The 15,446-nt window shown below is 39.2% G+C and overlaps 2 protein-coding genes across 4 annotated transcripts in view; both read right to left on the bottom strand.

The window, feature by feature from the left end:
* Positions 1-1,470, bottom strand: part of LOC135197979 (hematopoietic prostaglandin D synthase-like) — a 120,476-nt gene extending 119,006 nt beyond the window's left edge. For both annotated transcript variants that reach the window (XM_064225295.1, XM_064225294.1), the window contains exon 1: positions 1,320-1,470. The gene's annotated coding sequence lies outside the window, so the exon portion shown is untranslated. The remainder of the gene's footprint in view (positions 1-1,319) is intronic.
* Positions 1,471-6,926: 5,456 nt separating this feature from the next.
* On the bottom strand, positions 6,927-14,815 carry LOC135197975 (pre-mRNA-processing factor 17-like). 2 transcript variants are annotated; one of them, XM_064225290.1, is made up of 3 exons: positions 14,775-14,815; positions 11,488-11,704; positions 6,927-9,273 (listed from the first exon to the last, which is right to left on the bottom strand). In XM_064225290.1, exons 1-3 carry the CDS (start codon positions 14,796-14,798, stop codon positions 7,931-7,933), a joined length of 1,584 nt encoding a protein of 527 aa, XP_064081360.1. In that variant the 5' UTR covers positions 14,799-14,815; the 3' UTR covers positions 6,927-7,930. The 2 variants fall into 2 exon arrangements, with proteins under 2 accessions (XP_064081360.1, XP_064081359.1); XM_064225289.1 differs by lacking the exon at positions 14,775-14,815 and adding an exon at positions 11,982-12,128.
* Between the last annotated feature and the right edge of the window lie 631 nt (positions 14,816-15,446).

Below are 15,446 nucleotides of genomic sequence, written 5' to 3'. Positions count from 1 at the left end.
TAGTCTTAACATCTCCGGAGAATGCTTATGGAGTGCTAACATTTTTAACCTATAGGTATAGCTCATCAAAGTTAGTTCATCAACGGCAGAAGAAATTGGCCGGCGAGTGATTAAAAATTATAATATATATATATATATATATATATATATATATATGTGTGTGTGTGTGTGTGTGTGTGTGTGTGTGTATAACTAAATCACGAAAGTTTGGAATGTGATAAATCCATAAATAAAGTATAAGCCACGAAGAAAAAATAAACGACGGAGTTTCTGTAAGATCTTTCGACTCGACGTTCTTTACTCAGCAGTAAAGGACGTCGAGTCGAAAGATCTTGCAGAACTCCGTTGTTCATTTTTCCTTCGTGGATTATTACCATATATTTATAATATATATATATATTATATATATATATATATATATATATATATAGTGTGTGTGTCGTGTGTGTGTGTGTGGTGTGTGTGTGTGTGTGTGTGTGTGTGTGCGTGACTCGCTACGTAGACATACGTGAGCTCGTGCTTGCATAGGTCTATCGAATTCTTATACACATAACTAGAGCTGACTAGACCCATACGCACCATCATATATGTCAAATGTGAAATTCTATACCTTGCGGGATACATAAGTCTATTATTTTATAGTAAATTTATATAACTGTCTCGCGCTAAAACAATTTTCTCCACGCTGGAATGTAAAGTTTAACTACCGTATTCATCATGGTTTCCGCTACGAATACATTCAATATTTTCTGGGAAAAAACATTTTCAATAAAATTAAGAAATAAAGTGTAAAGCGTAGTATAGTGCACTAGGAGTGGTTTGAACACATGAAAGAATGGAAGAAGATTCGCGTCCCTAAGGAAAGTATGCTCGTTTGATGAGGTATCAGTAAAAAAAAATGGTAGGCTTTTCTCCTTAAAGGAAATAAAAACAACCAGTCACGCAAAACCATGTGCCATTCTTAGTGAATGTTTTTTTTTTTTTTTCCGGAAGTCATCTCTCCCTGCGAGTAGCTGTTTCCAAGATAAGTGCGTGCGTGTGTATATGTTTGAATTGACAATGACTGCCCAATTTTGGTCTGAATGGGTATACCGAGCACAGTATAGCAGAAACCAGCTGACATTTTTCATATCTGCGTTTCATTTCAGTTTTAATTGCGTTTCTGGGTAGACTAAGCAATTTCTCTTCATTTAAATCCTTTCTCAAGTTTCTTAAAACTGCTAAAGTACTACTCCGATTCAGTTATCAATCTTTCTAATAAAGAGGTCAAATAAGGCTTAAGTAACATCAATACATACTGTGAAGCAAACGTGTCTTACCTTTCCTACTTTGTTAGTTTGACTCGAGGATCGTATTTGTGACGGAAGCCCAGCGAAACGACGATTGGCGACCAGACCCGTAGACTGCCGACGCTCTACTGAGATTTGGTGCCCCTCGTGTGCACTTAGCCGATTGATTTATTTCGAGCAACTCCGGTGAATTCGTATGCAGAGGGCCGATTGGGAAGAGCATGCCCAGTGTCATTTTTGGCTGGTACTTTTCCGTATTCCTTCGCATGACGTGAAGTCCAAGTGTTATCGCCTTCAGGGCATAAAAGAAAGAACGTTCGGTTTGCGGAGAGCATTCGTTAAAAGATAAGAGCGGATTGCATTAGAGCCTTTAATGTCGGAACTGTCAATTTTGGATTTGTATGTATTTTGAACCGTAAAGAAAATCTTTATTGGGACCTCATTAGAAACTAGGAAAATTCGGTGTTTTAGATATGCTCATCTGTGAAATTTTGTATTCATTCACAGTTGATAGTAAGCCATTCCTAAAGATTAGAACGCTATTCATCTAGTCTTCTTACCTTTCCAAGGAATGAAAAATGCAAAGGTTCGACCTTTCCCTATGGAATTCGACTCCCAGAAAATGTCACGTAATCTAGATATGCCTAGATTTTTCATAAGTTCCATGATATTTCTCTTCATAGCCTATCTCCCCACACACAGACCGAAGTCCATATATATCAACACACACACACACACATTATATATCCCAAAACTGCTTACCTTTCTGCAACCATGGATTAGACAGACTATCATTAAGCTAAATAAGTAGGTTTACAATATGTCGTGAATTGCCAGCGGAAGCCAAAACCAAGGTCCAAAGACCTGGCCAAAACAAGTCCATATATTTTTTTACTTAGGTTCATAAGTAGTCCTACAGTATGTCGTGAGGTCCCAGCTGAAGCCAAAACAAGACTATATTTTTACGTAAGCACGTTCACATTGTTATCTTGTATCTTTAAGGGCTCAAAATTTAGAATACGGAGGCACTCATTTTTTATGTAATATTAGAAAAGAATAATTAAGATTATCAGCATACCGCAAACAAGAAAGAATTAAATAGTTCTTGACAGAAAATGCATGAAAATCTTACGCCCATCCGGTGAAAGTTATGTAACTGTATGGATACAGTTAAAACTGGGCTTCCCTGAGATGTATTACGTGCGTGCGTGTCAGTGTAAGCACACCTCATTTACTATTAAAAATGAGAAGCATAAATAAGTTACTGACACGTTAGTGGCTTGAGTTGTTAAAGAAAAGATGTTGATAAAAGTCCCCAAGTGATTTAAATAGCCATTGGAAGGTATATTAAAACATTTGAGATGAGGTTAGCAATGTATATAATAATTTTCCTGAGATAATTACGTAATAGTAAGTAAAACGAGGGAAAATAACTAGATTTTCTTACACGTTAAGACAAAAATACAACGATATTCCTCTAATTTTCTTTTCAGCTTCATGAATAAAACATGGACTTACAACTTACAGAAGGTTACTCTTCAGCGTAAGCAGACTACCGGAAATCGATAAACAACGCGTCATGAAACCTTCCTCGCGGGGGCCGGCGATGATCTACTTTCATTTCTATTTATTTATCTGTTTGTCTGGCTTACGGCATGATTGATATCCTGTTGTTGTTGTGCTTGCGTATTTCCTAACTTGTGGTTTCTGCTCAATTTTTTTAACTGGGTTTCTTTAAGCTTTCATTCGTCCCAAAGTCTGGTCTACCCTAGACCTATTAGGATAAGAAGCCAAAAAGAGTTTGCCGGCTTCCTTTGGTTCGCAGGGTGAAATACTCCCACACTGACACATCCAAATCATGGTTTCCTTCCTTCCCACCCTGGCTGAGAGTCCCTCTATTACAATAAGGTGAGGACTGCCATTTTCATTCCTCTAATGGCGAACTGGTATACAGGCTGGTCTCCCCTCGTGTCAGCACCCTGATATGTATGAACAGATAGCTACTCATATGGTGCTCAGCCTCTGCTCAGCCTCCCATGGGTAACCCCTCCACTGGAGGAAGGCTGGTATGGGTATCGAGCATGCTGTATCCCATCCTAGCCTGCCGTCTTGTAAAAGACCTGCTTCCAGTCTTCTACAAAACACACCTGGTTGAGCCAGCACTACCCTTTTCTTCAATGAGTTTACAGTCCCTGAACTGGGCAAGCACTGATGGACCCAGTTCACATACGACAGATATGCTCCTGGTACTTGTACTTATCTGCTTGCCCCATCTCATCCTACTCCCCACCGGACCCATGGCTTGCCACTGGCTCCAAGATTGATTGCATGACAGCATGCATCCCATTTACTTGTATCCTCTACTAATTCAGGCATCAATGAGAATACAGAGCCATACAGGTCAGTTGACCAAGGCTTGGAACTTTGTTCGTGCTAGCTACAGGTATTCCATGGGCCAGAACCCCAACAGTCCTAGTGTGCACTCATCTGAATATATTAATCTTGGGTGGAGGCCCTTACAACTAGCTCCAATCTCGTTTACAGAGCTCACCCTCTAGGGTGCTCCTGTTGTGGTTCCAGCTTGTCTGCAGTGTTCTGTGTCAAGTGAATGGACCGATCTTTGGGTCAGACGGTTCTTTTGTTTTCTATTCCAACCCCTCCCTCATTGATGGTCCAAAGGTTTGGTGCCAGCTGATTCTGAGACTACTCACTCTCAATTAGACTCATTAGTCTGTGGACTGACAAATAACTCACTGGAGAGACTTCATCAGAAAGGTACTCCCTTCTCTGCATTGGGGTCAGGAGCCATGGAGTCTGTGGCCTGGGTACCTTGACTCTGGTTTCCAGGAATTACTGAGGATGATAAGGCAAGTTGAGGAGGTTGCTGGTGTCAGGAGGAAAGGCGATGACTCTTTTCTCCCAGGAGAGCTCCATCTTGTGAGTAAAGTTTGTCCAGAGATGGGACATTGTTTCAATCCTCTTCCCTTGATAGGTTTGCATTGTTCAGGCAATAAACGGGTTGCTGTTAGGTGTGTTTAACAAGTGTTCTCAAGCCTACCTCAATGTTAAACTGTGTCATCATTCCACAGATCTTGCCATCATTCATTATAATGGACTTGAGTGACATCAGAATATTAATTGGATTCCTTAAATTTGATCTAGTTGATCTCGTACAGCTGTATTAGTGTGAAGACTTGCATGCTGTATCTATTTTCGGTTTTCATTTTCTTAAAATGTCTACAACTGTATGGTATAACACTAAAATAATATGTTTTTGAGGAGTTCCCATTACAGTTATTAAGTAATTTAACTAGACTATTCATAAGTGCTAAAGGATATGCAAATGACCATTTTACAAACTATTGTATTTACATTCATAAATATTCAAATCAACACATTTTATAATGTAATTTAATATAAAATTTATATACAAATATGTACATTTGTACTATATACAATACAAAGGAGTTGTGATGTAGAAAAGTTCTGTAAAATATTAATCTTAAAAAACAACTAAAATAAAGAAAAAATGGCAATATGCACTTTACTCAGTGATAGTAGTTTAGATTAGGTTCCAAAGTTCACCCCCATAGCAAAGGGGTTCTTAAATTGTTCCTAGTGCAGTTTCTTGTAGGATTTAGTGTACCCAATTTTTCATTTCACTTGAATGCAGTGTCCACACTCACCCATAACAAAATACTCCTCATGGAATCACAGCCACCAAATCTTTTGAGACACAGCACAACACAATTATGACAAAAAAAAATACTACACAATACTCTTATACCTGTCCATTCACGCTTGACACATTAAAATGATACAGTCATAACTGAAACATTTCAAGTTAATCCTGAATTTCTAAAAGCATAAAATATTGTACTGCCATTCTTATCCTAGTAAACACAGAACTTTGAGTATTGATAATAACACCACCAATAATGTCAACCATGTAACTTCAGGAGAGTCAATTTCTGGATCCCTGGTGTAACAACTCGCCTTATATTTCATTAGTCACTACCATGAAGTATACATTTATCTATCATCTATACAGAATATTTCAGTAAAATACTTGCAAAGGCAAAACCTGGCATAAATTTCCACGATATTAAAACTCAATTGCTGTTTCACTGATACAATTACATTACATTCTCTTTAATCAGGTATAAGGCTACAGATTTAAAAAAAATAAAGCAATATAAGTCTTACTTATAAAGACAAGCTTATAATTCAGACTTATGACAATAAATACAAAATCCGTAATAAAATGAACTGCTTCAACCTATAGGCTTGTCCACTCACTTAAATTTTGTCTCTAGAATCTTTTTAATAAAAAAAACTGACTTGGAAGCTCTCAATAATAGACTGTCTGTAAGAGGATAAATTCTAAAAGATTCAAGGCCTGTTTTTGTTGAAAAAACACCTCAATTACATATGTAATGTAAAGTACAAAAATACTGAATGTAAATACATTACTTAGAAAAAAGAAAGATAAATCTTTAAAATTATAAAAAAAACCTGTAATGAAGTATTCTCAAAATACTTTTTGTCAAAATGGATGGATGAGATCTACTGTACACAATAACAATCACAGAGGATCCTTGAAACATAACTAACACAAAGTATGTACAGTTTGGGTAAAAATGATTGACGCCGTCAATTATTTTTGCCAAAAAGGGCAGCAACGTTCTCGACTCCAGTATTGGTTGAATTAAATGTCGTAAACATACGTCTGGCAATCACGTACCCTTCATTTTCCCTCTCACAAACACCTGTCCCCCTTACCCATAATGATGCGTGGGTGGGAGGCCTCTGTTGCCTAGTAACATTACTTTGTGAAACCTGTTTCCACGCATAGTTACCTGTGGTTTTTGCAGTGTATTGCTGGATTATGCCGGGTAATAAGCACATTACTGAAACACAGGTTGCTCAGGTAGTTGCTTTATACAAGCAAGAAGTGTCAACCTCCGAAAATGCTGCTAGTGTCTGTGTGACAGTCAGAACAGCCCAGCACTGGATTAAAAAGTTCAAGGATGGGGGCGAGAGGGCCCAACCCCAGGTTGGAACATCGACAGGGAGAAAGAGGAAACTAACCAACAGAGACCTCAGATTTCTTCGAATTGCTATTGAGAAGAATCCAAGGGCTTCCTCTAAACAGCTGAAGGAGCAAAACAGGAAATTCTTCAGTCATATCTGTGCCAGAACCCTGAGAAAGTACATAAGGACTGCTTGGGCTACCGTTGTTTTGCTGCCAAGAAAAAACCGCTCCTAACGAGGCGTCACATTAAGAATCGCCTTTCATATGCTAGGCGTATGTTGAAGAATTTAACCCTCCAGCACTTTAAAAGGATCCTTTATAGTGACGAAGTCACATTCAAGAGTTTCCTCAGGCCCTTCAAGGAAGGTTTACCGATCCCGTAGTAGTGACCCTTACCGGGAGAAGTACGTGAATACGACCACGAAGCACCCTGATTCTTTGATGTTCTGGGGTTGCTTTTCATACCACAGCAAAGGGGTGTTGGTAACACTGCCCAAGAATGTTACTATGATCCAGTACAACTACTCTGAGCTGAACCAGTACAACTACTCTGAGCTGTTAATGGAATATTTGGTACCATCAATGGTCAAATGTAATGCAAAGGTGTTCATGCAGGACGGTGCCCCTTGTCATAGGGCAAAAACAGTCACAGATCTCCATAAATTCTGTAAAATCCCTTTTCTTGGTGACTGGCCTGGCAATAGCCCCGATCTCAATCCCATTGAGAATTTGTGGGGCATCATCAAAGCACAATTAAGGGACTGCGACACCTCCGGTCTTGAAAAACTAGAGAGAGAGGTCAGAGAAATTTGGGAGAACTTTCCCGAAACCATCCTTGAAAACTTAGCCAAGAGTGTTCCAGGACGACTTCAAGCAGTTAAAAAGAAGCGTGGGGGTCGCACCAAGTATTAGAACCCTTAAAAACATCAATCAAGCACATCACAGCATCGTAGTGAATAAGTATTCCGAGGTATTGCATGCATGCAGTAGGATCTATAGGACGCGTCAATCATTTTTACCCAAACTGTACATATGGGATTATGTAATGCACATCTTAGAACACCACACAATAGATTGAACAAAGACATAGGCCCACACCTACGCATAAACATGTTTTGTTGGTTCCAAACCCCCTTCATATGTAGAATATACTGAAATATCTAGTAAAACGTCAGCCTCTTTATTGATAATGCTTCTGTTTTCACAGCAAAACTATCTTGAATATAATTGGTAGTTAGGATTAATAACACAACTAATGACCAATATAATTTTTAGTGAAAAAGTGCTTTTGTACCCCTTCAGAACCGTAGCACAATCCCTTTTGTTCCACAGATAGATTTTCAGTCTATCTGGTGTTAACATCTGTCAATATTTGGAACTTAATAAACTGATGAGAGGCATGATTCCAAAAAGTGAATTATCAGATACAAGGAAAGTTGACAAAACATTATTTCAAAACCAAGACCATAGTTCACATCAACATCTGCTATCACGAACCTTTTAACACGTTTTAAAACAATGCTCAACATACATGATCGAAAAGCAACAAGAATATGAGCTTTAACCAAATACACAACTAAAGCATCTTCATAACTAGATAATTACATTAATCCCAGTATTTTATGAGTCCATCCCATCCAGCAGTGGCTATCTTACTGGTTTCGTGGGGATGCCATAGTATTCCAATGCAAACATCATCATGAGCTTTCCACTTCTGATACAACTTAGTGGTTTTCCAGTCCCAGACATAAGCTTTTCCATCAGCATCACCAGACACTAAGTAAGACATGTCAGGTGAGAAATCAAGAGTGCAGGCATATCCAGCAACCATGTGTCCTGTAAAGGTTTTTTTGCGATTCATTTTGAAACGATCTAGGGCGGAGAATATTACTATCTTATTGTCCATACTTTGACAAGCCAGCCATTTTTTATTAGGAGAAAGTGTCACTGCTGGCATAGAATGCATAGTGGGATCTGCAATATACTTGAAATCCACTGGGATATCCCACTCCCACACACGTAAACTCTTATCATCTGATGTTGATACAAATCTTCTGTTCTCGTCAATAAATGTGATGGAATTGACTGCCCCTAAATGCCGATCATACTCCTGTACAATTTCACCAGTCCGTATGTCCCAACAGACAATCTTCTTATCTGATGTTCCAGCAACAAAAAGATTTTGTTTATCTTCATCAGGATGAAACTTAACACAATAAGGGATTTTTCTACTTGTAAACCTAGATACACAATCTCCTGTTTCAGTGTCCCAAAGTTTAATAAACCTATCATACCCTGCTGAAAGGAACTGTTTACCTTCAATATCAAAGCAAGCATCTCTGACTGCTTGCTTGTGACCCATATATGTTCTAATACAACGTCGAGTGTTGTAAACCTCCCATATTTTAATTTTTGTGTCCATTGAACAAGACAGCATCAAATGTCCTGACCTTGGGAACCATCGTATTGCTGAAACTCCTTTGTTATGTCCTTTCCATGTATGAATCAACTTCTTGGGCATGAAACATTTTTCTGGAGGTTCTGGGGATTTCAAATTGACTCCCACATCCTGGGGAATATGCAAGAAAGATCGTCCTTGATAATCGTATGCATCCTTAATGTGTAATAGTGACTTTTCTTCAATAGGTTTGTCATCTGTTTGCTTTCCTCTTTTCTGTCGTTTGGCCAAAATCTCATCTAAGGCATGCTGCTCTTCCTCTGAGGGTCTCATTACTGTCTGTTCATTTTCATACTTGGCCCAAGGCCCTTGGAATCCATCAATGTCGCTAGCGTCATCATTCTTGTCACGCTTACGTTTTGGTGGTTGGTCAGGTTTGTGTTTGGTTTCAAATACTGTAATACCTGAAGTTTCCTTTGCTGCAGACACATCACCCACATACCTACGGCCATCATCAGGATTTCCTGATATAGAGGGATCAACTGCATAACCTGGAAAATACAATAACGAATACAACATACAGTACTTATAAACATTTTCGTCTTAAAAATATAATTTTTCTGGAATTTTACACTTCACCTATGTATGTCTAGTGTTTACATAAAAAAAACTACATTTCAATCCAGTATTCCCTAATCTCCTTGTAGTAATGATAGTACAGTACATAAAATGTAATATTCTTATTTTTTCAGTATATGAAATGGTATTCCTAAATCTATTTTCCAGAAGACAGTCCATCACAGATTCTACAGAGATTGGATTTTTTTTTTTTTTTTTTTTTTTACTGAAAACTAAACTTGTGAGAGAAGAAACTGTACAACACTCGTACTGTGACAATATTTAGTAATATTATGATGACATAAAATGCTCTGCCAGTAGTAGATTGAGAATCATTAAATGTGTAAGTTCAAAGATAATAAGTTCCTAAAAATACAAATGGTATTTTTCAAACTGAAATTTTAAAAATTTTCAGCCAAAAATAAAAACCAAATTTCATAATAGAAAAAATATGAAGGTTTGCCTGCAGGTGTATTTGCCTCTGCTGAAGGTTTGAAAGACACTACAGTGGATCAAAGATGGGACTCAGACCTTATCTTGACCCATGTTTCAAAATTGCCTTTGGAAAAAAGTAATACCAAACTGATGCAGGGAGGAGTCTTGGACTAATACCTCTAACTTTATCTCAAGGAGAAAGATGAAGATGTGAAGGAGGATGAGATATCACTTGAAAAAGAAGAGTAAGGAAATGCTATGAATTTCTGCCCGTGGTTCAAGTCTGCTTCTCCCTTAGCAAGAGACCTGATCTAGGCTAGGTTTATTGTTGCTATCATTAAAGAAAATATGATTGATGCTACCTGGCCATCTCCCACATTAGCAGAGAAATAGTTTATTTGATGACTAGATGCCAGAGAACCCACTGATCTGCAGATCAGACTCAACTTGATCCAAAGCACCACAAGCAACCACAGCAGTCAGAATAACTGCTTCCTTCCTGAGTGAACCCTAAGAAACTCCATCAAGAAAAGGGTTCAGCAAAGAGGCCATGGTTACTTCTTGATCATTAGATTCACAAGGCGCAAAATCATCTCCACAGGGTTCTGAAAGGAGGACAAACAACTGCCAAGATTAAAAAAATTTCTTAAAGCAATTATTTGGAATTTCTCAAGAAGCTGACCACCACTAACTTTGAGCTCTCCCTCAGAGTGTTGACTTGAAAGAATGGTTTACAAGGTGCTGATAAAAAAAAAAAAATAATAGTAATTATCCTTGATTGATTCATAGGTTTTAGGCATAATGCCAAGCACGGGGGCAACTAAGGCCATTCAGCATTGAAACGGAAATTGACAGTGATAAGGTTTGAAAGGTGTAACAGGAGGAAAGCCTTGCAGTTAAACTATGAATCAATTGTTAGGAAAGGGTGGAAAGTACGACGGAAGAAAGATATGAAAAAAGATACAGTATAAGGAATGAAAGTAGTTACAGCTAGGTGCAAAAGGGACGCTGCAAAGAACCCTAAGTAATGCCTACAGGGTAATAATTATGGTAAACATAAGCTCTCAAAATCATGGTCCAACAACCTGCAGACTTCCTCACATCAACGTCTTTAGGCTAACATTTAACCTCTTAAAAATCATGGCAGAAAATACATAAACTTCTGTGTTACCAGTCAAAACCAAACTTACTGATACACCCTTGTTCATATGCAATAGCACTAAATAACTAGTCAATGCACTAGAACATCTAATGTGAGTGTCGTGACACATTCTCACTAAAGAGTAGTCACAGTCAAGGAAAAAGTGCTTGGAAACTGCAGGGGAGTGAGGGGTATTCCACTTGTTCCCCTTTACCTCCTGTACAGCCACCAAGCACTTTTTCTTGAACTCTTACCTTGAGTGAGAACATCTTGCTGTGCTCCTACTGACTGCTCTCAAACACCAGAGGTGATTGACTAGTTTCTAAGTACATAAAAGGTGATAGTTTGTATTTCTGTAGGAGCAAATGTACAGCTACATGTAAACTAAATTGGTCTGCTTGGGACACATATTTAATAACATGAGTAGTGTACTTAAGGTTACTATTTATAAATATGAATATTGTATCTCCTTTTCAGTTGTTTGCATTTGTGTTCAGTTCTGAATATTATTACCTAATAGTCACATAAAATGAAATAAAAATCCTATTATAAGACTACAGTACCAACTTACCATAAGAGGTGAAAGTACGTCTTTGGGATTCAAACTCAAAAGAATTGAAGTGAGCTGGTTCTACATAGCCAGCGAGTGTGTTTCGAACTACTTCTTGGTATTTGGAGTCTTCTGGCCTGTGTGGACCAAGTGTTGGGGCAAATAGTTCTTCATACTTTGGGTTGTACTTCAACTCATTTTCCTGAGGGTCAATATGACGTCTGTCGTCAAGCTCTTTCTGAAAAAAGAAAAAAATACATTTTCCCATCTAAAATTATTACAGTAATATCCTCATATTCTAATTAACCGCCAATAAATGGTTTTCGCTTATCAGCTCCCTGCTGAGAATGGAACCCCGCAAATAACTAGGGATTGCCTGTATATATCATATATATACAGTAAGTATGCTGCTGAGTTGTCATTCAAGTTTTTTATAATTAAATATTTTTTTACATGCTAGCTATTGTATAAATTTGTATTGTTCTCAATCAAAATGTATGGGCCTCAACACTAACTTTCCTCTTTTGACAATTTTCTGGCCGTTGCAAATTTGGCCCCATTAATTTCTTCCGGTGCAAAAACAGAAGTGGCCCAGGGAGCAGAGGAGATTGCATCACACTACAATGGTAATCCAGCAGTCAAACGTCTTCACATATCCAAAATGTAAATAATAAAGATATTATATGAGCATTACAATTATAACAATTATACATGAATAGCTGACAATCTGCATGAATAACTGGTAAACTTCTCCGATATGTATTGTGTACCTATTTAAGTCACCAGTATGACAGTCAATATATCATGACGTCATAATACAGGGCTAAAATAAAGGTCCTAATTCCAAAATTAATACTTAAAACACCATTATATTATACAAAAAAGGGATACAGTAAGTCCTCGGGTTACGCTGGTCTCGACTTACGATGTTTCGTGGTTACGAACGCGCCCCCATAAAAATATAAAAAATAATATTTTGCGTCGTTCCGTCTTACGCGGTTTAGCGTCGTAAGCAACGTAAACAAACGCGAACTAGTTCCAGGCGCACGGCGGAAGAATACGCTTTGTGGGGGAGAGGACGGCGTCGCTTCGCTACGCTCATTCCTCGCCCATACGCCATTTTGGTTGTTTACACTGCCTCTCTCTCCCTCGTGTTGTATCGTTTTTGTAACTTTTTGCTCTTTGTTATGGCTCCCAAGCGCAAGGCGGACTCTTCTGATGGTAGTGCATCGAAGAAAAGAAAGGCCATCACCATGGAAATTAAAGTGGACATTATAAAGCGATCTGAGAAGGGAGAAACGCCAACAAACATTGGCCGCTCGCTTGGCCTTAGCCGTTCGACCGTTTGCTAACCATTATCAAATGATAAAGAGCGCATCGTTGAACATGTGAAAGGATCTGCTCCTATGAAAGCGACAGTGATAACTAAGCAGCGTAGTGGTCTAATAATTGAAATGGAAAGGTTATTGGTGCTTTGGTTTGGAGACCAAAATCAACGGCGTATCCCAGTCAGCCTTATGGTGATTCAGGAGAAGGCGAAAAGATTGTTTGAAGCGTTGAAAAAAGAAAAGGGGGAGGGAAGTGAAAGTGAAGAGTTTGTGGCTAGTAGGGGTTGGTTTATGCGATTTAAGGCTCGGGCCAATTACCATAACCTTAAATTGCAAGGTGAAGCTGCTAGTGGGGATGAGAAAGCAGCGAAGTGAATTTCCTAAAGCGTTGTCTGAGATAATTAAGGAGGGGGGTTATTCTGCTCAGCAAGTGTTTAACGTAGACGAGACAGGTTTGTTTTGGAAACGTATGCCTAACCGCACTTACATCCCGCCAAGGAGGAGAAGTCAGCAACCCGGTCATAAAGCCAGCAAGGAGAGGCTAACTTTACTTCTTGGGGGTAATGCTGCTGGCGACTTCAAACTGAAGCCCTTGTTGGTGTATCAGGCTGAAAATCCAAGGGCACTCAAGGGCATTTGGAAGGGTCAACTACCAGTAATTTGGAAGTCCAACAAGAAGGCATGGGTGACACTTGCAGTGTTTGAGGGACTGGTTCGTAAACCTTTTGTTCCAAGTGTGGAGCGGTATTGCGCCTCCAAGGGTATCCCCTTTAAGGTGTTGCTAGTGCTGGACAATGCCCCTGGACACCCTGCCCAGCTGGGAGACTTCAACCCTAATGTCAAGGTGGTTTACCTTCCACCTAATACCACGGCCCTTTTACAGCCTATGGACCAAGGAGTGATTGCTTCGTTCAAGGCCTACTACCTACGAAGGACAATTGCTATGGCTTTACAGGCAACTGAAACCAAGAAGGACTTGACTCTGAAGGACTTTTGGAAATCCTACAACATCCTTGATGCTGTAAAGAACATTGCTAATTCCTGGGAGGAGGTTTAAGCAAACAAACATGAATGGTGTCTGGAAGAAAATTTGTCCTCAATTTGTGAATGATTTCCATGGGTTTGAGGACACAGTTCAGCTAGTTGTCAAGAACGTTGTTGCCTGAGTAAGGAAATCAATTTGGAGATGGAGGTTGATGATGTTACAGAGCTGTTTTGCTGGAGTCTCATGGCGAGGAGTTTATCTGCTGAGGACCTGATACAACTGGAGAAGCAGATAATAGAGGAAGAAGAAGAAGCACCCACCCCAGAGCCTAAGGCTTTCACAAGGCAGGACTTGATAAGAGGTTTTGCAGAGTTGCAGCAAGCGTTGTCAACTTTTGAGGCTCAGGATCCCAACTTGGACAGGTTCACTAGGGTTTCCAGAGGCGTCATGGATTTGATGCAGTGTTACAAGGAGAGTTCTTGGATGAAAAGAGGTCGCTCTCTGTTCAGACTAACCTGGAGCAGTATTTTAAGAAGGTAGAGAGGCCTGCAGGAGATCCTGTACCCTCTACCTCAGCTGCCTCTGCTAATCCAGACTCGCCTGCCCCACAATCTCCAGCACCTTCTGAATGTTCTGCTAACCCAGACTCACCTGCCCCAGTATCTCCAGCACCTTCTGTAGGTTCTGCCTCACCTAAAGACTCACCTGCCCCAACATCTCCAGTAGTATGTTCTGCCTCACCTCAAGAATCACCTGCCTCAGCATCTCCAGTACTAGTATGTTCTGCCTCACCTCAAGAATCATCTGCCTCAGCATCTCCAGCAACTTCTGGAGGTTCTTTTTCTCTTCACTAACCTCCCCCAGTCTCTCCAGCACCGCAGCTTCCTCTCCAGTGTGCAAGCCAATCAAACTAATAAAGGTAAGGAATTGTTCTCTCGTTGTTATTGATAGGTATTTACATTAAATCATGTGGTATTTTCAATGTTCCGACTTACGCTGAAAATCGTGTTACGATGCATCGTAAGAACGGATCAACGTCGTAACTCGAGGACCCCCTGTAATAGACATGAATTAAATAAATATTTTGAAGTAACAAAGTAAAGTTAAACTAAATAATGAGTAAAGTAAACAACTAAGGGAATAAAGCTTTGCACCTCATAAACAGTGTGTTCATCTGCTGCTCGTAACTGTGTTTGTGGAGTGAGTGCTTAGGAACCAGGAACAGCAACATGGTTCAAGTGCAATTTGGAGGGAAAAAAGACCAAAATGTGTATAATTACAATCAAATAAGCACTGTGGAGTTTCAGTTGTGAAAGCAGTAAGGATAAAACCACCAATTACAAGGTAAAAATGAATTCAATTCAAACCATGACCCCGGGAATAAAAAGTTTCATACTTTCACTAATATAGCCAACAAAAATGTTGTTTTATTATGCTGATTGCAACTGCAATCTTGAGTAAGATCAATAAACATTACGTATATACGCTTACATTGTTCAAACGAGTGCTGGGAAAGATGGTGGATTGTCTGTGGTTAGAATGGCCAGCCACGCGATTGCTGCCATATTGGATTTCAAAACAGCCTTGAAAATGTTGTTATTTTATAATACAATTAAGTTTGTTCATACTTCCTTGCAGATATATATATACTGTATTTCTGACGTCCG

The sequence above is a fragment of the Macrobrachium nipponense genome, chromosome 21, assembly GCF_015104395.2.
Source record: "Macrobrachium nipponense isolate FS-2020 chromosome 21, ASM1510439v2, whole genome shotgun sequence".
NCBI classification, from domain to species: Eukaryota; Metazoa; Arthropoda; class Malacostraca; order Decapoda; family Palaemonidae; genus Macrobrachium; species Macrobrachium nipponense.
Note: the sequence above shows the minus strand (reverse complement) of the source record. Positions and strands in the feature narration are given on the sequence as shown.